The 27,647-nt window shown below is 42.5% G+C and overlaps 1 protein-coding gene across 1 annotated transcript; it reads right to left on the reverse strand.

Annotated features, from left to right (window-relative positions):
• Positions 1-1,617: 1,617 nt before the first annotated feature.
• LOC113585181 (ly6/PLAUR domain-containing protein 1-like) lies at positions 1,618-27,647 on the reverse strand. The gene is made up of 3 exons (XM_027022535.2): positions 27,418-27,647; positions 20,389-20,523; positions 1,618-2,263 (listed from the first exon to the last, which is right to left on the reverse strand). Exons 1-3 carry the CDS (start codon positions 27,467-27,469, stop codon positions 2,001-2,003), a joined length of 450 nt encoding a protein of 149 aa, XP_026878336.2. The 5' UTR covers positions 27,470-27,647; the 3' UTR covers positions 1,618-2,000.

Genomic DNA, 27,647 nt, shown 5'->3' on the forward strand with positions numbered 1-27,647 from the left:
ACAAGTATGGCGTAGATGCCGTGTAGGAAGAAATGCTCAGTGAGAACTGTGATCATAAACCTCCTGTGACATCAGCATTGATTGTGGCTGGAGCACATGTATCGACCAGTGTTCAAACTGACAGTGTTTACTTCGTATGTTCTGAATCTGGACAACCACAGATCAGCATCGACCCACCCGATTACAGCCAATTACAGCTCTGGTCCCTCCAGCGGCCCCTCTACTGATGGGCTTCACTATCGACTTGCAGACGGCCGTGCGTGACGTACCCACTGGGATAGGCACAGATGCCTGAGACACGCAGAAATTTGCACCGGCACTCAGACGCAAGCGTGCCAATCAATACATGTGCTGGCAAGCTGGACAATAGAGGCAGGAGGCGTGGCTGTCTCCGAGGAGACAGGAGAGCAGGCCGGAGAAGAAGATGCACTACTCCTCCTCTCTGTCTTCTCCAGAAATATAGGGCAAGCTCCCTCTCCCACTATCTCCTCTCTCTTTCCCTCACTCACTGTAATAACTGGTTGTGTTTGCAGTAATATCTTCCTTCCTGATGGCATGAAAAGTCATCCAATCCTGCACAGTGCATGAAAATCCTTACAGTATTCCTCACTCCTGTCTCTCTGTCTCACAGGTACACATACACTCTGTCTATCTCTATAACCTCTCACTTGTACAGCAGACACACACATCCAGTCCCATCTCACACACCTCTCTCTCTCACACACACACACACACACACACACACACGAACGCACACACAGTTTCTCCTAATGAAGCCCTTAGGGTCCCTAACAGAACTTCTGTCTAAGAGATCCACGCCTCAACACACACGACTGCAGAGACACAAATGAGCGAGAGGGAGAGAAAGAGGGAGAGACAGAGAGGGACAGAAGGAGAGAAAGAAAGAGAAAGTGAGTAAGAAAAATGCAGAGAGAAAGGGGAGAAGAGAGAGAGGTAGAGAGAGAGAGCAGGAAAGAGAGGGTGAGAAAAGAGTTGGGGAGAGGCGCAGTTTTGTAGACAGCTTATAAAAGTGAAGGCTGTGTATCGATACCCTAAATCTGGCACTGCACCACAGCCTGAACTACACACTACATGGCCTCCATCAGCACCTCTGTACTACACACACTGCTGAACTACATACACTATACAACCGGCCTCCTTAGGCGCTTAAACTTGAGGAATGTATAAACAGATTAGTCTTCATTTGTTTATTTATGGAGTTATTTGTTGCTTTATTTATTTCAAACTGTCAACAAAAGTAAGCAAATACATTTACAATCATTAACTGATAAATAATAAGCAGTTTCAGAGTTTTTATGAAACAGTGAATAATTAATTGAAAATTGAAAATATGGAATACGGAACACTGGTTTTAGCAAGGACACAAATTATAGGTGTTTATTTACAGTACATTACAATCAAAAACATAATGAGGTCAGAACGTTAGGTGGGGTCAGAGCGGTGGACTCACAAAGGTGGGGTCAGAGAGGAGAGTGTCGTCAGAGAAGTGGGGTCAGAGAGGAGAGTGGGCTCAGAGATGGGGGCAGGTGGTCTGAGAGGTGGAATCAGAGAGGGGGGTAGGTGGTCTGAGAGGGGGGGTCAGAGAGGGGGGTAGGTGGTCTGAGAGGGGGGGTCAGAGAGGGGATGGGGTGTCTAAAGGGGGAGGGGAAGAGCAGAGGGGGAGTTGAGGGGAGAATGAGTATATGGCTGTTGATGAGCAAATGAGTTGGAATTTTACTAAAATCCTTTTTACACAGTGAAAATCATTCATCCAAAGCTGAGTAAACAACCAAACAAAAATTATTTTAGCACAGGAAAAAATCCAAAGCTTCTTCCTTTTCATCTGTTATTTGTACACTCTAAGATGCAGAATTGGACATTGGCAGAACCCGGAATCATACAAGGCCAGTTAAAGAGAGCAAAGGGTGAGCAATAGCAAGAATGTGTTAAGTATTAATGTTTGAATTTTCAAAACTTCTCCATTAGTGAGCACAGCTGCATTACCAGACAGAGAAAGAAAGAGAGTTGGGGAGTGATAGAGAGATGGAGAGAAGGCTATAAAGGAGGTTAGACAGGGTAGGTGTAGAGAAGGGCGGGGCCTCAGAGCCAGGGGGCTGGCGTTTGAGGCGTGGGCCGTTACACAGAGGAGTGCTACAGCAGGTAATGCACACGGAGTTCAACTTCCCTGTACAGAACTGCTGATAGCCCGACGATGCAATAAGACATGCCCCCGACGACGCACATGACTTCCTGTAGTGGATCCCTGCACGCGCACACACACACACACACACACACACACACACACACACACACACACACACACACATACACAGAGATAGAGGGTAGGAGGGAAGAAAAAGTTAGAACATGATTCAGAATTATAGCAGCAGTATTTACTGATACTTAAACATCACACTATGGACTACTTACAATCATTCAGAAGGAACAAACAGACAAGCACACAAACATTGTCTAGTGAGGATTTAGAAACTGTCACAAACAGGCCACCGATCTGATATCATGTATCGGGAATCAGGCCGATACCAGCAAAAATGCTTGATCAGATATCGGTGAAGAAATGTTTAAGGAACTGATCCGATACAATCCTGAAAATAGCATGGCAGCGCAGCACATGTGATAACAGCCAGGTTGGTTTGAGCAGGAACTAACAAACTATAGTGTAAATTTGAAGAGTGAGGGAGGCAGCTGTACTGAGCAGAGACAGCCAGAGACAGCCAGAGAGAGAGAGAGAGAGAGAGAGAGAGAGAGAGAGACCAAGCATGTGTGCTGAGGATGAGTACAGTAAAGCTGAGACCCAAACAGCAAATGACCAAGGCAGTAAATAACACAGATATCTCTACATGGTCTGTAGTTAGGATGGGTTAAAGTTTATGTCAGGTTCATGGGAATTTGCTTTTATATAGAAAAACATAGAAAAACCCATGATGTCAAAAAAACTAAATTTTTTGTTTGACATCACTCCCTATTGGTGCTTGAATGGATGCTGTGCCCTGTGGGAGCAGTTGTCTCCTCAACAAATAATTCAAATACAACCAAGATATTTTAATAAAATAATTAAAATTCTTACAGATCTGTTTAAATCATCTGATCAGCCAACACAAAGAGGTTTCTGTTGGAATTAGACTGGGTACTGGTGTCTGATGAAAAAATTACAGCCTACAGTAGGAAAGCTAGCAGGGGGAATAGTCTGCTGTGACAGCCCGAGTGCTGCAGGGCAAGGAGCAGGACGCTCAGACTCCCTCGACAGAGACAGACATTTATTAAACAAACACGATACAATAAACACAACGGCCCTCATGTAAAACAAACATGGGCACAACTATAGTCACAACGAGCGCCATGATTAGAATCGCAAACAGAATCAAAGATCGAAACAGAGACACACACCAACAGGTGTTTAAATACATAAACACATAACAAACCAGGTGTAGGTGTCTGCTAACAACAGGGGTGTGGTTACAAACAACACAGTTAGTGAACCCCCACTGCACGTGGCAGGCTGTACCACGTGAACAGTGGGAGGGGGAGCATTCCATGACAGCTGCATTCTGTGAGAACCCAAAGTTATTTACAGCTAACAGTAATGGTAAGAGTAATGTATTTATAAAGCACATTTTAAGATCAAAATGCAACAAACAAAACCTATAAAACATGTAACGGACACACAAATACAACCTAAGCCCCATTATGACAATTCACATCTCACATGCAGATAAGAAAATGCAGATAAGACTTCAGCCTCGATTTAAAAACCCTAATAGAAGGTGCAGCCCTAATCTCCATAGGTAGACTATTCCAAAGTTTGGGAGGTTCTATAGCAAAAGCCCTTCAGACTTCAGCCAAGACCACAGGACAGTTAAAAGAGGTTTGACTGATGACCTAACAGTCTGGAATGGACAAGAGGTTCAAGCAACTCTGTGACATACAGTGGTGCTAAACCAAGCCAGGCCTTATATACTAATAGGAGTATCTTGAACTGAACTCTAGAGTATACTGGGTACCAATGAAGTGATGCTAATAATGGAGAGACATACTCTCTTTTTGAGGACCCTGTGAGCAATCTAGCAGCACCATTTAGTATCTTTTACAAACAAGTTATATATAGAGAACGCAAAACAATAATCCATGCATGAAGAAATAAGGGCATGGACAACCTTCTCAAGGTCCTGAGGGGTGAGAAATGAATAAAAAATTACCCCATGATAAAATTATACACAGCTAACAAAACGGAACCCAAACATAGTTAACAGAATGCAACATAAGCACAGCTAACAAAACACAACCCAAACACAGCTAACAAAACTGAACCAAGGTTCAAGAATAATGAATGCCCGAATGCCTGGGGAAAGTAAAACATGATGTTGGGACAGCATTAAAATCACCTGCCCTGTTTGGCCAGTCCATGTTGGGATGGCTAATGAAGCACCTCAAGGCATTAACAAATGCATTGGTTGACAGATCCTCAAGCATTTCGATGTGAACAGCATGAGAAAAAAGGCAGGTGAAGATCAATCCATATCTTTTGTAATCTTTGTGAGCCTTCTTAATGAGGAATAGCCTGAAACAATCCATACCACAGTAAATGAAAGGGGCTGAAGCTTCAACACGCTCTTTAGGGAGATCAGCCATACGTTGGTTATACTAAGGTGGTCATACTTTGGAAGCATAGCTCCTGGCTGAGGGATGACTGTTTCAGTCTCCCTCCTACACAAAGTAATTCAAAGTAGTATCCAAAATGGGGACAAGGTAGTAGAGTGGACTTGAACTTGGGAGAATGTTTCCTCTTTGAAGTGTCTTCATTTCTTGGAAGAAGGCTTGCTGCTGGATGATCTTAATCACTACCTCAGCCACTTTCTCACATTCTTTGGTTGTTATAAAGTCTCTATGATGTTCTTGCTTAGACCCTAACCTCTTAATTCTTGCAGCCAGTTTAAGAAGTGTTGACCAAGAAGAAAACCGATCAAGATGGCTAAGAATTTCTACACATTCATTCCTCTAGGCAGTAAAGGCCTGAACTGACCTGACCTTGGGGTCGCCAACAAGCAGCTCAGCAGAGGGGTTAGGTGTAGCATGCACTTCCTGCTCCCACAGAAATTTGGGTCCTGATAACCAGGTGGGTGAAGAGATATCTGATGCACGAAGGCCTTTAGAGGCATGGTACAAAGGGTTTTCTGCTGTATCAACATAGTGCCACTGCCTAGTATCTGTGGTTTCTCTTATCAGTTGAACATGATTAGCAACAAATACGTGGAACCTTTGAGATTCACTGCTGATGTAAGCCAGCACAACCTGAGAGTCTGTCCAGAGAACTCATCATCAATCTTTATTTCAAGTTCAGCTTTCAGCATGATGCTCACTTTGGCAGAGACCACAGCTGCTGAAAGTTTTAATCTTGGGATGCTTGTGATCTTTGTAGGTGCAACTCTCGCCTTGGCCATTAAATGACTGCAGTGGAGAGAACAGCCTATTGTTGGGATGGGTGGGGTCCTTCACAGTCCTCCTGGCCTTGGTCTGGCACTGCTTGTAATAGATGGTCTGCAGGTCAGGAAGTTCTGTATGAGTGATGCGCTCTGCTGAAGGCACCACCCTTTGAAGTGCTTGTCTGTCCTGCTTGGTGTTGTATGGCGGGACCAGGACAGGTCCTGCGAGATGTGAACACCAAGGTACCTGAAATCTACTCTCTCCACCGTGGTTCCCCTGATCCTCACAGGTTGGTAGTGCCGCTCCTGCTTCTTGCGGCAATCCACGATCAGCTCCTTTGTCTTGCTGACAAAGATTATTTTCCTGGCACCAGTTTTCCAGGTGTTTCATCTCCTCCAGGTAGGCCCTCTCATCGTTGTCCGAGATCAGGCCCATGACAACGGTATCATCAGCAAAGTTGACAATGATGATGGAGCTGGAAGTGGCTGCGCAGTAGTAGGTGTACAGTGAGTAGAGCAGGGGGCTTAGGACACAACCCTGAGGAGCTCCAGTGCTGAGGGTGAGGGTGGATGAGACACAGTTGCCCACCCATACTGATTGTGGTCTGTCTGTTAGGAAGTTGGAGATCCAGTCGCACGGGGATGTATGCAGTCCTAGATCCTCCAACTTAGTAGTGAGTAGGGATGGGATGATAGTGTTAAATGCTGAACTGTAGTCGATAAATAGCATTTTAACATAATTACCCCTCCCTTTGTCCAGGTGGGTCAGTGTGTTGTGGAGCAGATGTGCAACTGCATCATCAGTGGAGTGGTTGTGGCGGTATGCAAACTGCGGTAGGTCCATGGAGGCTGGCAGTGAAGATGTGATGAAATCTCTGACTAGCTTTTCAAAGCACTTCATCACGACTGATGTGAGGGCAACAGGGCGATAGTCATTGAGGCCAGAGGGCCGAGGTTTCTTCGGAATGGGGACGATGGTGGATCACTTGAAGCTGGATGGGACGATACCGATCGTCAGGGAGAGATTGAAGATGTCAGTGAATACCGGGGCTAGCTGGTCTGCGCAGGCTTTGAGGACTCTCCCGCAGATACCGTCTGGTCCCTCTGCCTTCCTGGTATTCACTCTTTTGAACACTCTCCTCACGTCACTCTCCGTGATGATGAGAGGGCGCTGTTCTATGGTGGGCTCTGCGCATGCGCCGTTGGCCATGAGAAGGTTGTCCATGCCCTTATTTGTTCAAGCATGGATTATTAGCGCTATTAGCATTAGCGCTGCCAGATGTAGCCTCGAAGTGAGCGAAGAATGTGTTTAGCTCGTTCGCCAGAGACTCATCCGCACTCATCAGTCCAGAGGGTGGGCTCCTGTAGTCCGTGATCGTCCGTAGACCCTGCCACAGGGATCTAGAGCCACTCTGCTGGAACTGTGTCTACAGTTTCCTCCCATAGCGCCACTTTGCCTCCCTCACTGCCCTGCGCACTCTGTATGCTGCAGACTTGTACTCGTCCATGTTCTCGCTGATGATCCCCCCGTTATAGGCAGCAGTGCGAGAGTTCAGAGCCTCGCATTTGGTTTTGTCCACTTCTTGATGGTGGCTCTTGGAATCATATCATCCACCAGTTTCCCAATAAACCCTACTACTGCCTCCGTAAACTCGCTGACATCATCAGTGCTGCGCCGGAACATGTCCCAGTCTGCGTCATCCAGAGTGTCCTGCAGAGCGGCCACCGATTGGTCTGTCCAGTGCGCGACCTCCCTCTGAACCGGAGCTTCCTGTTTCAGGCTTTGTTTATATTTTGGTATGAGGAAGATAGCGGTGTGGTCCGACTTACCAAATGGTGGATGAGATAGTGCCTTTTAGCTGTCCTTTTATGGGGTGTAGCAGTGGTCGGGAGAAGGTTACATGCTGGTTATGTGCTTTCTTATTTCAGTCAAATTTGTGAAGACATTGGCCTCCCTTTTTGCACAGCTTCTGTGATCCAATGATCACCTCTCTGGCATCTTCAACTGATGGAACGCTGATCAGCCCATCATCTCCATAGAAATTCTTCTATAAAGGCCGATGCAGATGGATAGTCAGCTTTATGTTGCTGTGCTAAATATTTAATGCCAAAATTGGAACATCCAGGTGACAAAGCATCACCAAAGAGATGAACTGTCATCCTATATTCTTATGGCTCCTTTTCCAAATCACCTTCCTTCCTCCAAAGAAACCCCAGGTAGTTCCACACTTTGGGAGTGACTGAGAACTGGTGGAACTTCCTATCAATATCACAGATCACAGCTACACTTTCCTTCCTGAGACAACACAGAACTCCTACCAGTTAATTAGATCGGGGCCTGTCAATAAAGTGTCATTTAGAGAGATGCCACGGAACAATCAAATACAACTCTCAGCCTATCTGGATTTTGGGGTGGTATACACCATGATGGGGAATGTACCACACAATCTCTCCTTCAGGTGTTGTAGGAGTGAGCTTCGCATAACCTTTATTGATTCTTCCATGTAGGTTTTATAGTGATCATGATATTGTTTGTTGGCCTTTAACTTCCTTTTCAAATACTGAAGGTGAACAATGGCTAGCTTCTTGCTGTTTGTGCTGAGGGGCATTTCATAGTGTCAATCTTTCTTTTGCCTGTTGTTTTCACTAAGGAACTGGATGAAGTAAACATAATCTTGGGACACATACTTGTCCTCATAATTCCTTTCATTGAAGTCTGACTACAAAGTTTTTATAATATCAGTAGTTGAAGGGACTGGTACTTCCTTTAGGACAACTCGATGGCACAAAGCACTGGCTTCCCTGTCTATCCAGTTGGGAATTAGATGAGCCTATTATACTCCAGCCAAGTTCAGTCCTCTGTGTAAAGGGTTCATTCTCCCATCCTATGATGACCTCAACGGGAACTAGTGCTCAGGGGTGGTCATACCCAATTAAGAGTCCTACTTCATAGTCTTGGAGTGGCAAAAACTTGTTTGCTAGATGTTTAAGATGGGGCCACTGCAATGCTGCCTTTCTAGTTGGAATGTAAGACTTATCAACTGGGATGAAGTCTCCAGTATAAGCTTGTTGTAGATGGATATGATTTTCAGAGTGGGTTTCTCGAAATTGTAACCCAGGAACGCTCTTGTTCGCTATCATTGTGTCTACAGCCGTCATTGTCCTACGTTTCAACTGCACTAGCTGTGCAGCCACCTGTAACTTCTCTACCAAGTCTTCCAATATGAAAGTTGAATCACTCTGTGTATCAAGTAGAGCATAGGTGAGAACTTGCTTTTGGGGGTCCCCTACTGGTGACACAAGGACTGGGACAATGCTGGTGGTGGCAGAAGCACGCTGCATCAGTGCATGTGATGTGACACTGTGGACACTCTGACTAGACTGGGTTTCTGTAAAGGCGGAATCCCTCTTTGGTTTGTCAGAAGACCTTTTGTCTCGTTCTTCATGCAGGCAGGTAGGATGGCGTCTGTCAAATGTGCTACAAATGTGTTGCTTTCTGCTGTCTTTGGTGGTTTGTCCTTTTCTAAGGCATCCAAAGCAAAGGTGATTTTCAAGAATGAAGGCTTTCTTTTCTTCAGTTGTCTTTCTTGAGAAAGTGGGCCACATAGCAATACCACATATTTCATCTTCACAGACAGAGCAAGGTGGTTTTAATTTTGATGCTCTTTGCAACACTGAGATGGAGTTCATTTAAACACTGGTGTTGAAGGCCTTGGCTATTTTGGGTGTTCTCTCATCTGTGACTTTAAAGCTCATTAGGAGTGGAGAAGCAACACGATTACAGACTGTTCGGGCTTCCTTTCGCACAAACTCTGTGAAACGTGCAAAACTTGGGTAGTCTCCAGATTTATCTAACTCATCCACCACAATTCTGCTCCACCTGCGCACAATCCATTCAGGTAGTTTTTTAAGCAGCTTATGATTTTCTTCACAATCATTTAGGATGACTAGTCCTTTGATGTGTGGAATAGACTCGACACATCTTTGTAAGAAGTCAGCAAATTCTCGAAGTGCTAGAGGATCACTGGCATTGATTTTGGGCCATTTCATAAGTTTGTCTCGAAAAGCCTTTTGAACAATAAATGGATTTCCATACCTTTCTTGCAAGACTGACCAGGCACTCTTGTATGAATCCTCTGAGTTTTTTAGATAAAGCATCTTCTCGCATGCTAGGAGGGCTTTATGGTCAATAAGGGCCATGAAAGACATCTTCCAATCTATGAATTTTAAAGGGTCACCACTAAACATTGTTGATTCTGGGGCAGACAACCGGTTCATGTTTAGTGAGCTTACAATTGCCTGGGCTAGACTGACTGTCTCCTGAGTAGCTGCTGCTTCTCGGGGCACTCATTGAGGCTGGAATGACATGGCTTCTGGATTCAAGGTTCTGTAGTTATGTTCACCCTCATAACTGTCATATACCCTCACTCAGGCTGTGGCTACCTTGACTTCCTCATCTGCTTGTAATTGTTGTAGCCTTGCCCTCTCCTCCTCCAGTCATAGCTGTGTTTCCGCTTTCCTTAGTCTTAATTCAGCCAACAATTTTGCCTCACTCAATTCCCACTCATTTTCCAGTTTATGAAGTATTGCTTGCTGAGCATGGATTTTTTTGCATAGCTTTTGCTGCGAGTTCTGCATCTGCTCGCTTACTAGATGTCCTGGAGATGGCCTTTGAGTGGCTGTCTGATCTTTGTGATAAATCTGAAATTACTGTTTCCATTTTCGTGTATCCAAAGACAGACTCATATTCATCTTTAGTGCCATCCTCACCCTTTCTTTCTCCAGTTGGTCATTGAAGGTTTCTTCAATGGTCTCTAATCACTTAGTCACAAGGTCAGGGATCTCTGCTGTCAAGGCAACACAAGCATCCATTCTCTTAACAATGCCTGGAGGAGTAGTGTGATTGCGTCGAATGGGTTCATAGCATTGGTATATGATGTCATGTCTAATTTGAATATCTTGTTAGATTTTTACAAGGTCATCTTTAGAGCAAAATGTTTTTAGTCTTGTTCTTGCCTCTCTTGTTAACTGCTTCCAGGAGTCATCAGCCTTACTAAATGCTCTCTCATGTTTCTTAGCTTTCTGATCATGCAACACCTTGCCCTTCTCTGTTAAACTTATTTCACGGGAGCTTGATCTGACCTGTTGTGTGTCTTTGAGGTTACCTGGTTCCTCCATAGGTGGCAGCATATGATTGGCTTTTGCAGTCTCACTACAGCCTTTAAATGACCTTTTGTCTGGTTTTGAACTTCAGTGAGCAATGACCTATATCTAGCACTGACTAACAATACCTATGCCAGACAATTCCGATTATATGGACACTCAAGGTATTTTAGCAAACTGGGCCAAAGCAAATGTCACGATAGTGCTGTGGATATTCAACAATCAGATAATATCTCCCTTTAAAGTTTTAACAAGGTGTGCTTAGGAGTAATTTATGAACTGACATTACCCTTTAAAATTAAATCTTGTAGCTCAGAAATGCACATTTCCATACATTTAAGCAGCCTTATCTCACAGATCACAAAATACCAATTTCAAAATAATGACTAAACTCTTTTTATCAGTTCTTAATCCTTACAAGTATCCAATGTTCACTTTCTTTGTCAGCCAAAGTCTCTCACTTAATCTGTAGGATTAATACGTTTGCTATATATCACGAATGGCCACCCTCCTGACATCACTGTTCCTTTAGTTTCTCTGTCGTGTCTTTGTTTTTCCTTCACTTCCCTGTTCCGTTCCTTGGTTTCGTTTTCTCCGCACCTCGTCTGTTCCTAAGTTCCAGTCCGTGTTTTAGTTCTCCCTGTTTTTTCACCTGCGTTTTGGTTATTTTAGCCCTGGCTTTTGTCTTGAAGTTTGTTGGTTATTTTGGTAAGTTGCATTTGTTCTGTTGTGTTTAAATTATGCTCGTGGGACTGTTGTCGCCATTGCTTCTCCGGTTGCTCACCACACGATTTGCTCCACCAAAACAGCCTGCTTTAGCTACCGCCCTCCCAGACACCCTGTTAGCGCTTGTCTCTGGTGTGAAGGAACCCACTATTCTGTATCGATCCCAACAGGAACAGGCAAGAGGCAGAATGTGAATGCAGGAGGAGGTGGTTTATTAAGCGAGGGAAACACAAACACGGAGGGTAAATTAAACTGAGCAAGGGGAAAACACTGAAGGAAAAAAAATGCGCAAACGGAAAAGCAATGGCAACAACAGTCCTACGGAGAGTGAGAGGCCAACTGTACTAAGAGTCACTCTTCACTCGAGCTCTGCTTTAACCAATAACCAAAATGCAATCTGATTGTGTTTAGATGATTATTTTTAAAAAATCTATGGATAGTTAGTTGAGGTTTGCTAATTCAAAGCTTCTTATTCAAAATATCAAGTCTACCGTAAAACTCGACAGGCTAATGAAAAACCTGTCGTATTTTTGTTTTACCCATGCGGTTAGAATATGCTAAAACCATAGAGTAATTAACTTAATGAATTTAGAGTATTTTAGTAGTTTGGTTATTCTGTCTCCTCTCCGGCTCTGGTTCTGTCAGGTGTCTACTGGTCTTTCTCCTTTCCGCGACCCGGAACGTCCTTTACTTCACGGTCAAACTGGAAACGTCTCTTTTTTTTTTCTTTAAAAAAAAAGAACGGATTAATAAAACAAAACACAATTGGTCATGGATGGAAGTGGACAGTGTTAAAAGGCTACATGGTCTCGTTTAAATGTTCTCATTGGAAGGCCTGTGCCCCACACTGAGTTATCAAACTGATAGCAATGGAAATGACGTGTGCGAATACGTGTGTATTTGTGGAACCATTCATGATGGCTGGTGAAAAATATTCTAGGTGGGGCTGGAGATGACATGCTCAAGTTTCAGCAACCATCCAAATACAACTTAACAGAAACTACTAGTGATCTGTGAACTAGCCAGTAATTATTTATTAAAAATCAACAGAATAATAAATGACAGTTATCAATAATTGCAGCTCTAATGTGCTCAGATAGAAGGGACTGTGTGCATCACTAGCACCAACACCTTAGGTTTGACTATATTAGATGGTTTATTGGTAATAGAAATGAAAAACTCACACACAATACACAACTTGAGTAGCTAGCCAGCCATCTTAGCAGGTTCTCTCAAATGGATTTTGGAGATCTTAATGAAATTGGAAGCATCTGAAATGCAGTGCCTTGATAAACCACATTCATCATTACCAATAACATCAGTCTCAACTCCACCACTGGCTGAGTAGCTGTGTTCATCGTCCTTAATGTCTGACTGACTGTTTCCATTATCAGTAACATCAGTTATCTCCACTCCACTGACTGACTCTGTTATCAATAACATCAGATGTCTCTACTCCACCACTGACTGACTCTGTTTCGGGCATTAAATGATGCACCTTTTAGGCATCAGCTTGGCTAAATTTTTTCTGATTGGCTAAATTTATGTTGCTAGGTGCATGTCTTTTCAGCAACGGTCAGCAATTGGTGCAACAATGGGGCAATATTTCTATCTGGCTAGCCAGCACCTAATTTCCAGCAAGCTCATTTCCTCCAATATATTTTATATATTACATATTATTTTGCATTTTATCACACTCATACTTAAAATAAGTAGTTATTGATTCTTTTAAGAATGTTTGTTTGTTTTTAAAATTAAAATAATTTCTACCATTTGGGTGTATTGACCACAGTGGTTCTCCCACTGATTTGGACATTACAGTTTTAATCGTTAAAGGCTAAGAACCAGCAAAAGCTGCGTTTCCGACTTGTGATTCTTGAAAGTTAGAAAACTTTTTTTGCAAACGCAAGGAAAGCGGTTAAACATTGTTTAGCCTCTCCCACTGTCTTAGGAATCTGTCATAGACATCATATGTGTGATGTAGATGGTGGACAAAAGCTCAAAGTTGCATTGTAAGTAATGCAAAATGACAAAAAGGTCTGTTCTCTTTGGGTGCAATAATTCAATGTACAGTAGGACCCCTGTGCACAAATAGCCAAAAATATGTACAGTATTTTTTTCAACTTTAAAAGGCCACATTAGAAAGGACCGTCTGCTTACTGCATAGTGCTCATTTTATGCCTGAAGATTACACAGCTATGGGATGCAAAAAGCTGCGCTCACACAATGACTTGATCTTAAGACTGCTGCTTTTCTAACAATATGGGTATGTTAAGAAAGGTGTTCAAGTGCCTGTGTTGCTAAGCTTGTAGCCATACTAGGCTAAAGCTACTTCACATAGTTGCATTACGAAGATTTATAGAGTACCTTATGAATGCAAATTCAGCATAGACTGCTTTTACAATAATAACGATAACTGAACATTTGCATTTAGCTACACAACTAGTAGCTAGCTCGCTAGCTAATCAAATGCTCCTGCTATAAGTAATTGTTAACAGGAAAGATATTACTTGAATTAACAGTTTTTTAAATTTAGGATCAGATTTCAGTATAATAGCTAGCATAAAAGGTTTTTACCAGTCAGAATTCCCAATTCGGTTGACTGGGTCAGGTTGTTTGTTGCTCTCTGGTGCAGCTTCTTCTGTCTCTGGCTCAAATCTAAATGGTTGAATTTAACTGTTGTGAATTACAGTCACCACCACTGTCACTGCAGATTCACCAATTCAAAAATATCTTCAGAATCTGAATAACCTGCCATGGAAAATTCACAGTCCAAGCCAGTCATAATGGTGTTTGATCATGGCATTGTTCACTATTGTCCACCAGTGACATCACTAGGCAACTGGAATTTCCGGAGCAACATCAGGTTTTTCCGTCAATTTACAGATATTTAAATCATATTTTTAAATAAATGAATGTTATTTTCATTTTAATTCACAGATCCATTTTTTCAGTAGCTAAGATGATGTGAAATCTTAGGGAGGGCCATTAGGTGGTGCTTAGCCCAGCTACAGTTAAATTCTACAGTGGTGTATAAACTGTGTTAAAACTAGCCCAGCTGTTATCACATCACCTGCTCAAAGTAACCCAGCTGTGATCATGTGACTATCACATACGCTGCTGAAATCGACCACATTCTGATATGTTATAATGGATTGGTGCGATCTTTACTTAAAAGTAAAATAAAATAAATATTACAATAAATAAAATGGGCAAGCCAAAGATAATTCAGACTTTCAACAATTAACCTGCTGAAAATTTGATTACAACTTTCATTACAGCGGTCATGATTCCAGCAGGAATGAGGCAAGAGGCAGAACGCAAATGCAGGAGGCATTTATTAACAAAGGAAATACAAACAAGAAGGGCAAAATAAAACGGAGGCAAGTGGGAAACACTGAGGGTAAAATAATATATGAATGGAGCAAATGGAAAAGCAATGGCGACGACAGTACAGCGAGCATAATATAAACCTGAGGGAAGGAGCATAACTTACAAAATAACTGACAAACTAGAACACAAAACCCAGGGATAAAATAACCAGAACAATCAAGGATAATCAGACGCAGGTGAACATAACAGCACAACCAAAACACAGACTGGAAGTGAGGAACAGAGGAGGTGCAGAGAAAACTAAACCAAGGAACGGAACAAGGAAGTAAAGGAAAACAAAGACTCAACAGGGAAATCATAAAACAAGGATGCTTTGGAGGGTGGCCAATCGTTACATAACCCCCTACCGAGGCGCACAACACCAGGGTGCGCAAAAACAAAACAGGACTAGACACAGGCAAGCGGAACAGGTAAGACGCGGAGCAGGGACAGGACCCAGAAACAGAGGCAGGAGATCAGGAATGACATTGAGCGGGAACAAAAGGGCTACACATGGCAGAGACAGGGCCAAAAGGAGCAGCCAGGGAAGATGAGACAGGAGACAGACGGCGGGGGGGGGGGGGGGGGGATCCGGAGCAAACAAAGAAGTGGAGGCCAGGCTAAGGGCAGGACTACAGACAGGGATTGTGGCAAGATCAGGGGCATATACGGGATACGAGGCCAAACCCTGGACAGGTGCAGGAGTCAGGGCAGATTGAGGGATGGAAGTAGGATGGGGAAAAGCAGTCAGACTGGCAACAGGGCTGGAAGAGGAGGCAGGTACAGAGTCAGGAGAGGAAAGGCGAGGATACACGCTGGGTGTGGGAACAGGGACAGGAACAGAAACAAGGACAGAGGTAAGTACATTCAGCACAACAGACACAGGAACGGGAACAAAATACACAGTTGGCACGGATACAGATACTGGGACGGCCAAAGGAACACAAATGCCACAAGGCAGGGTAACAGGTTTCACCAGGGTAACACAAGGCAGAGTAACAGGCAGGATAACAGGTTTCACCAGGGTAACACATGGGAGGGTAACACAGGCATGGCTGTATGGACAGGAACACAGATAAAATCGGGAACAGGAGCAGGCAAAACAGGAACTGAGGAAACATTAGTAGCCTACTCTGGGGTAGTAGGGGGGCTGTTGCAGCAGCCTCAAGGGGCACAAGAGGTACAGGAAGTGTATATGATGTGGACACAGGAACCGTAGGGGTCCGGTAGGCCGACAAAGAGGTCTTAAGGGTCACTGGCTCGCTGCGAGGTGTGGCCGAAGGAGTCCTAAACATCTTTGGAGGCACACCTGTAGCAGCTAGTGGGGGCACAGGGCAGTCTCAAGGAACAATCATGGGGACAGGCCTAGCACAAGGCACGGGGACAGGCTTCACATGAGGCAAGGAGACTTGTGGAGTGGGCTCTTCCACTCTAAGAACAGGAACTGGCAGGTCCAGTGATGCGGCGTTCAGCGGCAGTAGGTTCCGGGGGTCCGGAGGCGGGGCTGCGGCATTCAGCGGCGGGTCTGGGAAGACCAGAGGCATGGCTATGGCGGTCAGTGGACTTGACAGGAAACAGAACTGGCGGCATCCACTATGCCTGGAACAGGAACAGAACTGGCGGCATCCACTATGCCGGGAACAGGAACAGAACTGGTGGCATCCACTATGCCAGGAGCAGGAACAGAACTGGCAGCATCCACTAGGCTGGGAACAGGCTCAGGACGGGCGGCGTCTCTCACACCGGGGACTGGAACAGGCTCAGGGGCGGACAGGGAGTCTGGGAGGGTGGTAGCTACAGCAGACTACTTAGGTGCAGCAAATCATGTTGTTAGAAACCAGAGAAAACCTACCACTGTCCTTGCCTCCTGAGCATGGTGCTCAGGAAAGAGGCAGAACGCAAATGCAGGAGGTGTTTATTAACAAGGGAAATACAAACACAAAGGGCAAAATAAAAGAGGCAAGGGGGAAACACTGAGGGTAAAATAATATATGAATGGAGCAAATGGAAAAGCAATGGCGACGACAGTACAACGAACATAATATAAACCCGAGGGAAGGAGCATAACTTACAAAATAACTGACAAACTAGAACACAAAACCCAGGGATAAAATAACCAGAACAATCAAGGATAATCAGACGCAGATGAACATAACAGCAGAACCAAAACACAGACTGGAAGTGAGAAACAGACAAGGGGCAGAGAAAACTAAACCAAGGAATGGAACGAGGAAGTAAAGGAAAACAAAGACTCAACAGGGAAATCATAAAACAAGGATGCTAGGAGGGTGGCCAATCATTACAACGGCAGCATAATCTAGACTTTAATCAGATGCTAATTAGAATGTGCTAATTCAGTCATTTAATTGCATTTCCCATGAGAGTGTACATACTGAGGTATAATGATAATTAAATTGTGAAACATGTATTTGCATTAGCACATTTATGTACAACAGCTGCTAAATCTAAAATGGAAGAGGAAAGTCCATTTGACCATTTATTTTCAGTGTGTGATTGTGTCATATATGAAGAAGCAGCATCAGTCTTTTCATTCTCCATTCTCTACACTCGGTCATCTGCACACTGTCCAGCAATTACAGCTGTCAAACACTGTGGACGGGACATCGGGAGGAAATTTAGGAAGTGGTAATACAGTCTGCAGCGACGAGTAACAACAATAGAAGGCGCTGGACCAGTTGGACCAGTGTTTAGAGTGACAGACACGCTGGCTAGCACAATGAAACTGGCAAGTTTCATTTGGATTAACTGTCCAAATGAAACTCACCAGGTAATTCAAGGCAGGCAGGTGTTAATTGGTTTTAAGTCAGGTTGGCTAGCCAGGCTGGTGTTAAGTGACTTCAACTCAGAGGTTAACTAGTCAGGCTGGTGTTAATTGTTTTAATTCAGAGGTTAGCTAGGCAGGCTGTGCTCATTAGTTTAAATGTGGCAGACATTTTACACTGCAGAAAAATGCTAACGCAGACACAGCCATAGATGCAAGTGGGTATTTTGCAAGCAGTGCTTCTCTCCTGCTGTCAGTGTGTGTCCCAAACACACAAAGCAGACTGACATACCCCCAAAGCCCAACATACTAATCTACATATTAATAGTACATTAATCACCATATTCATAAAATAGAAATCTGCGTATTAATAACATACACATATGCATATTAATGAATAATAGAGCAAAATCTACAGCTTCACAAACCATATGTTTTCATGAATATTGTGTGTCTGTGCATGTGTGTGTGTGTGTGTTAAGCTGCAGTATTCGGCCATCTGTACCCTGTGGCATAAACACGCACACGTAAATACATACGACCACATATAGATTACCTCAATGTATACAGTTATAGAGATGCACCACGCAGTCACACACACACACACACACACACACAGATACATACATGATGGGAGAGGAGAGGAATATGACTCAGGTGTAATTCAGCAGGATGAGAGTTGTGGTGTCCATTAATTGATGCTTCTTTTCAAATAGTCATTAAAATAGATTTTGATTAAAAAGCCAATTAGAAACTTTAATAATATGACAGGGCTGGTGTGTGCCCACACACCTATGGATGCAGGAAATATCTGTGAATGTCCACATTCTGTTCAAGGGGATTCAGCTTGTATAGATGTATAACCTGCATGAGTCTCCATACAGCCCTATGTGTTCATTAGCACAGGCGGGGTTCTAACTGAGGCTCCACACAGCCCTGTGTGTTCATTAGCAGGGGTAGGGTTCTAATTGAGGCTCCACCCAGTCCTGTGAGTTTATTAGCAAAGGCAGGCTTCTAATTGAGGCTCCATATAGACCTGTGTTCATTAGCACAGGCAGGGTTCTAATTGAGGCCCCATACAGCCCTGTGTGTTCATTAGCACAGGCATGGTTATAATTGAGGCCCCATACAGCCCTGTTTGTTCATTAGCACAGGCAGGGTTCTAATTGAGGCCCCATACAGCCCTGTGTGTTCATTAGCGCAGGCAGGGTTCTGATTGAGGCTCCATACAGCCCTGTGTGTTCATTAGCATAGGCAGGGTTCTAATTTAGGCTCCATATATCCCTCTGTTCATTAGCAGAGGCAGGGTTCTAATTGAGGCTCCATACAGCCCTGTGTTCATTAGCAGATGTAGGGTTCTAATTGAGGCACCATGTATATCATGACGTGTTGTAAGTTTGTAAAGTGTAACACTGTAATCTTGTTACATTGTAAAGCCTAATGTAGTGCTATAGTGTGTAATGTAGTAAAGCATTGTAAAACAAAGTAGAATGCTGGGTGTAACAAAGTAGATCATAACACATTACTGCATGTGTGTATGCGTGTGTGCATGTGTGTCTGCAATCAGTCTTGCACATTACTGTGTGTGTGTGTGTGTGTGTGTGTGTGTGTGTGTGTGTGTGTGTGTGTGTGTGTGTGCGCGTGTGTGTGTGTGTGTGTGTGTGTGCGCATGTGTGTCTGCAATCAGTCTTACACATTACTGCGTGCATGTGTGTGTGTGCATGTGTGTCTGCAGTCAGTCTTGCACATTACTGCGTGTGTGTGTGTGTGTGTCTGCAATCAGTCTTACACATTGTGTGTGTGCATGTGTGTCTGCAGTCAGTCTTGCACGTTACTGCGTGTGTGTGTGTGTGTGTGTGCATGTGTGTGCAGTCAGTCTTGCACATTACTGCATGTGTGTGTGTGTGTACACATGTGTGTCTGCAATCAGTCTTGCACTTACTGTGTGTGTGTGTTTGTGTGCGTGTGTGTGCATGTGTGTCTGCAGTCAGTCTTGCACATTACTGTGTGTATGTGTGTGTGTACATGTGTGTCTGCAATCAGTCTTACACATTACTGCATGTGTGTGCATGTGTGTCTGCAGTCAGTCTTGCACATTACTGTGTGTGTGTGTTTGTGTGCATGTGTGTCTGCAATCAGTCTTACACGTTACTGCGTGTGTGTGTGTGTGCATGTGTGTACATGTGTGTCTGCAATCAGTCTTACACATTACTGCATGTGTGTGCATGTGTGTCTGCAGTCAGTCTTGCACATTACTGTGTGTGTGTGTCTGCAATCAGTCTTGCACATTACTGCGTGCCTGTGTGTGTGTGTGTGTGTGTGTGTGTGTGTGCATGTCTTACACATTACTGCGTGTGTGTGCATGTGCATGTCTTACATATTACTGTGTGCGTGTGTGTGTGCGTGTGCATGTGCATGTCTTACACATTACTGCATTACTGTTTTTTTATTTTGTTTTTTTCTTCACTGTCATTGTAAAGCGACCTTGTGTCTGAAAATCTCTATATAAATGTAAATAATAATAATAATAATAATTATTATTATTATTATTATTATTATTATTATTATTATTATTATTATTATTATGTGTGCATCTGTGTATCTGCAATTAGTCTTGCACAGACTTGTGTACATGGGTGTGTGAAGTGCACGACAGCATGCATGTTTGTGTGTACACAAAATATGAGTGCATATGCATGTGTATGTGCATGCAAGTCTGCTTGTGTGTGTGTGTGTGTGTGTGTGTGTGTGTGTGTGTGTGTGTGTGTGTGTGTGTGTGTGTGTGTGTGTGTGTTTAAAGTTAACAAGCCTGTCTGGTGTAGCATTGTTTTGACCTACACAAGAGGTGATGAAGACAGGAAATGATTAAGTAATGAGGACAAGAAGTGAGGTCAAATTTCTTACCATCCTCCATGACAAGAACTTCCTTCTGGCACATATCCTGCACGTTGACGGTGCAGTTAACGATGAACTCAGGAGACGAGCAGTCATCCTGCCGAATCTCTTCACACTGATAACACTGAATCTGCAGAGCAACACCTACACACACACACACACACACACGCTTTTAATTATGAATTCAGGTGATACTGTACTGCAGAGTACTTTAGAGGTCAGTATTATAGAGGTCAGAATTGTAGAGGTCAGTATTGAATAGGTCCATATTGTAGAGGTCAGTATTGTAGAGGTCAGTATTGTAGCGGTCCGTATTGTAGAGGTCCATATTGTAGACATCAGCTTAGAAAAGGTCAATATTGTAGAGGTCAGTATTGTACAGATCAGTACTTTAGGGATTAGTATTGCAGAGGTCAGTGTTACAGAGGTCAGTAATGAAGAGGTTGATAATGCAATAGTGATTAACAAATTATATAATGTGTAGCCCTGTATAGTCCAGTCTAATCCTAGCCCTGTATAGTCCAGTCTAAACCTAGCCCTAGCCCTGTATAGTCCAGTCTAAACCTAATCCTAGTCCTGTATAGTCCAGTCTAACCTTAATCCTAGTCCTTTATAGTCCAGTCTAACCTTAATCCTAGTCCTTTATAATACAATCTAAACCTAGCCCTAGCTCTGTATAGTACAGTCTTGCCATGACAGGCAGCCCTGCCTCCACCTTGGCCCCACCCCTTCCAGACCTACTGAACCTCTGAAGTGGCCACACCTTTCAAAAACAAGGTAGAAATCTTTTTTTGCAATAAAATTATTTTCTGTGTTGTTTTACTTGTTGAATTATTATATCATTGTGTTTTGCTTTTGGAGTTATTATAACAGTGATTCAATAGTACTTTGCTAGGAGTCACAGTGTATTAAACCCCATTCAATTCAAAATGAAACCAAAACTCAAACTCGTGCCCATTTTTGCATATATGTGCTTTACAAAAATAATCTGATTTTTTTTAGCAGACATGAAGAGGCATACATTCATTTTACTCTCAGCCCTTATATTGCCATATCATAAAATATTTCCTAAAGAAAACAACAAATTTATGCCATAAATCAGTTCAAAATCTAGTGTTTTTTATATGGCATATAAGCTTCACAGAGCTGAACTACTAATGTAAATTATAACCCTAGGGTTAACAGTCTGTGGTTCGTGTATCAGCACCTGTCAGCACCTGTGTGTATTCTGATATACACACAGAGTGGCAGGAGAGAGAGAGAGAGAGAGAGGAAGAGAGTATGAGACCTGCTTGAACTCTAATGCTAGTTAATTAGGTGAGAAATTACAAAAGATGCAACAAAACAAACATTAATAAGAGCACTGAGCCATAATCTACCCCTACAAACATACTCAAATAATGTAGCGCATGTGCACGCGCATTTGTGTTTGGGTGTGTATACATGCCTCTCAGCATGAATGTGTGTTTGGTGGCAAAATAGGAAATGAAAAGTGATGGGAACTAAAAGCAACCTGGTGGAGAACTTTAGAAGCTCATGGCTGGTATCATTATCAACCTGGTGGAGAACTTTAGAAGATCATGGCTGGTATCATTATCAACCTGGTGGAGAACTTTAGAAGATCATGGCTGGTATCATTATCAACCTAGTTAAGCACTGTAGAAGATCATGATTGGTACAACCAACCTAGTGGAGAACTGTAAGTCACGATTAGTATCATCATCTTATTTGCATAATTCTGTAATTTATATTTCACTTTAGATTTGTGCTTTATATGGAATTAAATGTTTATATAGAAAAGATAAAAGAATGATTTATATAATGATAATTAAGCTTTCCCTATCATGTAATTATACAATGAAAATATTTGTCTATTTTTGTCTAATAGCCTATTTTATATATTTAGAAATGCAGGCCTGTGTCCTGATAATAATGTTACTGAAAACTCAGCAAGTATTTTTGAAACAGAATTTCATTTGTGATCACAAATTATCTAAAAACATTTTTTTAAAAGCCAGCTCAAAACATTAGTACACTGCCAGTACTGGCAGAACAAAGGCTGTCAATTATTTTTGGGTTTCTTCATATAGCACACAGACCATCTGACTGCTGGGCTCCATTTCCTCTCCAGCTTCCTGTGCAGACAAGTTTCTGTTCAACACACTGTGGTACACTTCTTCAAAATGTATTTTTTAAATTTATTATTCACTTAAGAAATGGGTAATGACCTAGTAAAATACTACTCCTGATTAATTTAGGAGTGTGCTTACTGTCATGCATGAAGAAAGATGATATATCCATGAAGATAATGTTATTTGATTTACTGGAAACAAATGTCTGCATTTTATCACACATCAATGACCCTAGTGTGAGGGCTGAGACATGTACTCACAACTAGGGGCTGAGGGCTGAGACATGTACTCACAACTAGTGTGAGGGCTGAGACACATGTACTCACAACTAGTGTGAGGGTGGAGACATGTACTCACAACTAGTGTGAGGGCTGAGACACATGTACCCGCGCACAGTGTGAGGGCTGAGACACATGTACCCGCCCACAGTGTAAGGACTGAGACACATGTGGCCGCCCACAGTGTGAGGGCTGAGAAATATTACATACTGGAGGTTCTGCCTCATCAGGTAATATTGATGTAGTGTAAATGTCCTCCGATCCTCATTATAGTTCTATTAAGTTCTGTGCGCAGAAAAATCTTTTGACTCATGCCCCATGTAAGTTAATGCCATCAATAAAGGTATTCACGAGTGACAGTGTTTTTAAAAAAACATTTATAAATAAAGGTATTTATTTTAAAACGTATTTATAAATAAAGGTACTCATGACTGACAGTGCTCTAATCTCTTTAAACAAACATTTATAAATAAAAGTATTCATTAAAAAGGGATTTATAAATAAAGGTACTCGTGACTGACAGTGCTCTTTAAAGAAACACTTCCATATTCCTGCATTCTTCAAGCACTTTTCAGCCTGATCTCCATCTACTGAAATTACAGACTGACGACAACATTTTTAACATATTTCCCTGTACTTAGGGGAAAAGTGGAAAAGTGTTGATTAAATAAATATGAATTCAAGAATTATATTATTGTAATTATTTTGCATTATACTGCAAAAATACATTTTTTACACATATGAGAGAATGTCTTACCAAATATTTTCTTATATTTTTTTATCCACCTTTAAAAAATCCACAGCACAGTAAAACTGCCTTATATGTCTCTAAGGTTTGTGGTGTACGTACACAAATGGGCACAACCGTAAATACAAATGAATTATACAGATTTACTCACATTACAATTACCTTTCACTGAAGAATTCATAAATTAATTACCTAAAAGTATGAATTATACAGATTTACTCACATTACAATTACCTTTCACTGAAGAATTCATAAATTAATTCATTCTACAAAATTATGCATTTTGCATAAATATTAATTGGTAGAATTCAACAACTGCCCAACTGTTTCCATTAAGGGTATGTTTCAAGTTAATGAGTTTTCCATTCATATCTTAGTAAAGCTAAAGTGCTCACAGTAATCAACCATATATGGTATATCAAGATATTATGTTTAAAAACACTGTAATATTCCTTTAATTTGAGATTATGTTCAAAAACATTGCACTAGTGCTTTCATTTAAGATTAGGTTTAAAAACACTGAAATTTTCCTTTAATTTGAGATTATGTTCAAAACTTTGCAGTAGTGCTTTAATTTAAGATTAGGTTTTAAAACACTGCAGTAATCCTTAAATTTATGATTAGGTTTAAAAACACTGAAATATTCCTTTAATTTTAGATTAGATTTAAAATCACTGAATTATTCCTGTCATTGAAGTATTGTACTCCATTTAGTGTCCTCTTAAACCGGACAAAATTTCAAACACAATTTCTGACATGCCTATCTGTGCTATGCTTACAGCAGTCCTGATCAAACACACCAGACTTTTGACCGAGAGTCCCCACTCACGGCGCAGGAGACACAAGCTGACAGTCCCCACTCACGGCGCAGGAGACACAAGCTGACAGTCCCCACTCACGGCGCAGGAGACACAAGCTGACAGTCCCCACTCACGGCGCAGGAGACACAAGCTGACAGTCCCCACTCACGGCGCAGGAGACACAAGCTGACAGTCCCCACTCACGGCGCAGGAGACACAAGCTGACAGTCCCCACTCACGGCGCAGGAGACACAAGCTGACAGTCCCCACTCACGGCGCAGGAGACACAAGCTGACAGTCCCCACTCACGGCGCAGGAGACACAAGCTGACAGTCCCCACTCACGGAGCAGGAGACACAAGCTGACAGTCCCCACTCACGGAGCAGGAGACACAAGCTGACAGTCCCCACTCACGGAGCAGGAGACACAAGCTGACAGTCCCCACTCAGGGAGCGGGAGACCCACACACACACACACGTGCACAAACACCGTACAAACACACCCACACAAACCAAGGGCTTCAAAGGAACAATCATTAAAATGGTTAGTCAGCTGTTGTACACTAATGAAAATCTCTACAAATGCAGCAACACTGAGATATCATCACCATCTCCTTCTTTATCATCCTCATGGATGCCCTGTGTCACCTGACAGTGACAATCTCTAGTGTGTAATATGGCCTACTGCCAGTGTGAAACCAGTATTTTACACACCATCTTTAAAAAAGCACACCCAGTCATGCATTAAATATGGGATATCAGTGGGATACCAATAAGGGATATCAGTGGGGTTCAGTGGGGATCAGTCCCCTAGATCAAGTGTGCAATATGTAATAAACTTGAATATTAAAAATAATAGAAATGTGCCTAATGAATAATGATGAATAATGATGGTGTGCAAGCTGATAGAGGATTTTACACAGATACACAGCATCACTCACACACACACAATTATACACAATCACACACACACAATAAGACACAGGCAATAACATGTGCACAGATTATATATGTGCAAATGAGGTATGTCTGCACACTCAACTTTAAAACATTACACCATGTTCTGTTACGTCTGCACACCCAACCATTAAAACTTGCTAGACCATGTCCTGTGTTATATCTGCACACCCAACCTTTAAACTACACCATGTCTTGTGTTATATCTGCACACCCAACCTTTAAACTACACCATGTCCTGTGCTGTTATGTCTGCACACCCAACCTTTAAACTAAAACCATGTCCTGTGCTGTTATGTTTGCACACCCAACCTTTAAACTAAAACCATGTCCTGTGCTGTTATGTTTGCACACCCAACCTTTAAACTAAAACCATGTCCTGTGCTGTTATGTTTGCACACCCAACCTTTAAACTACACCATGTCCTGTGTTATGTCTGCACACCCAGCCTTTAAATTACACCATGTCCTGTGCTGTTATGTCTGCACACCCAACCTTTAAACTACACCATGTCCTGTGCTGTTATGTTTGCACACCCAACCTTTAAACTGCACCATATCCTGTGTTATATCTGCACACCCAGCCTTTAAACTACACCATGTCCTGTGTTATTGTTTTTTGTTGTTAATTTCTTGAGCGAGAGGAATATGGAAAGTGAGAAATGGAGAAAGAGATAGGAAAAGAGACAGTGAGATGGAGAGAGATAAAGAGAGAAACATGGAGTGAGAGAAAGAAAGAGAATATGAATATAGCACATAATAATTAATCACTAATGAAGGTTAAAAGCTAGCAGTCTTTTCTGGTTCACTGTTGAACTCAATTAATGAATGACAGATTAATTAAATGTTCTATTTTCCAGAAGTGTTATTTTGTTTTTCCCTAGATTTGGACATTGGGGAACATGCTCCAAGACCCACCCTCCCCTGGCAAAATCACTGATACGCCTTTGTATACACATACTAATATTATATACAAAAGGTCATTCAATCCTTTTAGTATTTCAGTGTGAATCTAGAGCTTGTTTAAAAACGTACGTCAGTCTTAGTGACAGTGCGTGTGCAATATAATGTTATATTAACAAATATTTATCTTTTTTGTTAAGAAAAAAATAACTTATACCATACTTTTAAAATATACAGTTATCTTTTCCACCTGTAGTATATTAAGTACATTTAATTGTAAACTAAATCTGGATCATTTGCGTTTCTGTCACCTCCCGGGCCGTCATAGTCGCAAAACTCCTGGAGGAGTAATTACAGACTGTTGGGCATAATTTTATTTTTCATTAATTAAAAGGAAGTAGTCATTAACGTTGTGTTTGACAGCGCGTTACTCAGGCGCGTAGGGTTCGAGATAAAACCGCCCTGTCACCTTGAATCGACACTAATAAAACTCCGTTCTTGCGTCCGCCTGCCCCGTTCGCTACCGAGAAACTACCCGCAGATTTAATTATGATTAAACACAAACTTTGCGCAGAGAAATTACATTCAACTTGGACTCAACTCAAAAGTGGAACTTATCGTAATTAAGACGGCGTTCCAAGTGAACTATAAGTCACACGCAAATAAATAAAAAATCTCTACGCCTATTAGGACATCCGCCGCGGAGATTGAGCGGTGTGTAATTAAAACCGTTATTACTAGTTATTAAGGTTGATGGCGCACGTTTGGCAAGACAGAATCGAATATTGATCAAAACAACACAGGGACAGGCAGTTAACTTGCAGGGGAAAAAACAAATATTCATTAAGCTTTCACGCCAGCCGTCGTTCTGGAAAAGAGTATGTCTTTTTTAAAGCCATGAGCAAAACTAACACTATTAAACTGACCGTTTCTCACCCTCTTGCGCCGTTCCCGGTAACTAAGAGATTCGGTGCCCTAATAAGAAGGGCGGCGCTCAACTATTACCGCGAGGCGCCACGGCTGTTTCTACGGTTTGCATCGCTAAAGCAGTTCAGAAATATTGCACAAGCTTCAAGAAACTACGTCTTTCTCGTATTGACTCAATACTCTGTTTTTCCATACTATTATTGTTGTTGTTGTTGTTGTAGTTTCTGTCATGTTATGCGTAACAGGTTCGCACCTGCACCACGCTGCATCATAAATAGCGCGTGCATCTACTCACCCGCTCTGAGGAGAACCGCCAGCAGGCTCGCGCACACTAGCAGCCGCCGCATGCTCCACAGCGTGCAGGTCAGTGCTGCTACCACGCGAGACAATCACGAAGTCTCCGGGAGGCTTCGCGCAGCGTCCATACCGCGATAGGCGCGCAGCGCTGAGAGGCAGTGTGTCAGTATGAGATAATTTCCACTCGCGCTGCGTGAAGAATATCATAGAACGCGTCACGTGGTGGCG

Source organism: Electrophorus electricus, chromosome 16, assembly GCF_013358815.1.
Source record: "Electrophorus electricus isolate fEleEle1 chromosome 16, fEleEle1.pri, whole genome shotgun sequence".
Taxonomy (NCBI): domain Eukaryota; kingdom Metazoa; phylum Chordata; class Actinopteri; order Gymnotiformes; family Gymnotidae; genus Electrophorus; species Electrophorus electricus.